This window comes from Primulina huaijiensis, unplaced genomic scaffold, assembly GCF_012295235.1.
Source record: "Primulina huaijiensis isolate GDHJ02 unplaced genomic scaffold, ASM1229523v2 scaffold205848, whole genome shotgun sequence".
Taxonomy (NCBI): Eukaryota; Viridiplantae; Streptophyta; class Magnoliopsida; order Lamiales; family Gesneriaceae; genus Primulina; species Primulina huaijiensis.
Window position 1 is genome coordinate 1 of NW_027354236.1, and position 1,416 is coordinate 1,416.

The following is a 1,416-nucleotide window of genomic DNA, read 5'->3' on the forward strand; positions in this document are numbered from 1 at the left end:
CTCGTTTACCTTATTTACTTTGTTTCCGGTGGAGCCATGCCACAGCAAGATTCTATAGAATCAGCTCTGAAATGGCGGCAGAAATGCTGGTCAAAACGTATATTTCAGCAGAAGTTAGGCGAGGTTTCACCTCTGTTAAAGGCTTTCACAGATTATGTGGATAATCTGTGTGGGACGCCATATAAAATCGACTACGATGTTTGGTTGAAGAAACTGAATAGAGTTGTGGATAGCTCGGTTGAGAAGGGGAAAATGGTTGAAAAAGTGTTGAGACTGAAGGATGTTGCAGAGTCTTCAGGAACTTCTGGCGGTGGGAATTCTTTATGATCTGAAATTATTATTAAGTTTTCCTCTGTTGATATTTGGTGTTTAGGTTGATCTTGGGATTTGATTGATTCATATGTTTTGGATATTAGCGTTTGTAGTTTTTCGTTTTATTGGATTTATAGAGAATTTGGTCTAGGATATTAATTTACCACTCCGAAGTATGATGTAGAACAAGAAAACATACAAAAGACGTATCAACCTTGGAAACAATATACAAAAAAATCCTTCTATTGACAGTATAACTTCTTTACAAGATTCAATGCTGTACAAACCACAACATTGCCTATTCTCGCTGCAAAGTCATTACATGAAACCAAATCGTAACACTCGATCAAGTACCAGTTGTTCGAAAGATAGATGCTGTTGTCCATCATTTATGACCAAGAACCACCATAATCAACATCTGCTAGCTATAACTCGATCTCAACTCTATCAATCACATCCAACTGTATATCATCGCCAAGTCCAATGTCATTTTTGTCAAGAGAGTATCACCTCTTGATCGTCCTTTGGTGATGAAACTGAATCGTTTTTCATGTGAATTGTCTGTTCTTCAGATTCATCGCGAGGGGTTATCTCTGCGATGCCAATGACCTTGGGCCTAGATTTGGATCGGCTAACCAAATAATTTAGCCACAACAAGAGATCAAGAATGTAAGTTTCTGTTTTCTGCCGATCTGCGTGCTGTAGCGTCTCGATTTTCATAACATCGATTGGAGCAGCTGTCCTGCGATTCTGTTCCGAGCTGCATTCAGAATAACCATAAGTTTTTTCCAGTTCAATGGCAAGGGCGAGAACAAAAAAGGGTGAGGGTGCATTCGATAGACACTACTTGACGTTAGATTCGAGACTTGATCAAAATACTCACCCTGTGTTGGCCCACTCTCCAACCCAACCAAAGCCATGATGAGCTCTATGATACAAAATCAACGAGACATTGTTAAAAACTGTGGTCAAATGGGAAAAACGAGGAAGAATTGTTTTTACAAGTTCTAGAACTTTACTTGGCTGTGTTTGTAGCAGTAGGAACAAGCCAGCTCAACATCTTTTCCATCTCATCTTTGATTTCTGTCACAGTGAGCTGCGGAG

At 39.5% G+C, this 1,416-nt stretch overlaps 1 protein-coding gene across 1 annotated transcript; it reads right to left on the reverse strand.

Annotated features, from left to right (window-relative positions):
• Positions 1–9: 9 nt before the first annotated feature.
• LOC140966383 (protein PSK SIMULATOR 1-like) lies at positions 10–1,408 on the reverse strand. The gene is made up of 3 exons (XM_073426684.1): positions 1,332–1,408; positions 1,196–1,240; positions 10–1,072 (listed from the first exon to the last, which is right to left on the reverse strand). The coding sequence occupies exons 1-3, from the start codon at positions 1,379–1,381 to the stop codon at positions 808–810; spliced, it is 360 nt and encodes a 119-aa protein (XP_073282785.1). The 5' UTR covers positions 1,382–1,408; the 3' UTR covers positions 10–807.
• Positions 1,409–1,416: the final 8 nt, after the last annotated feature.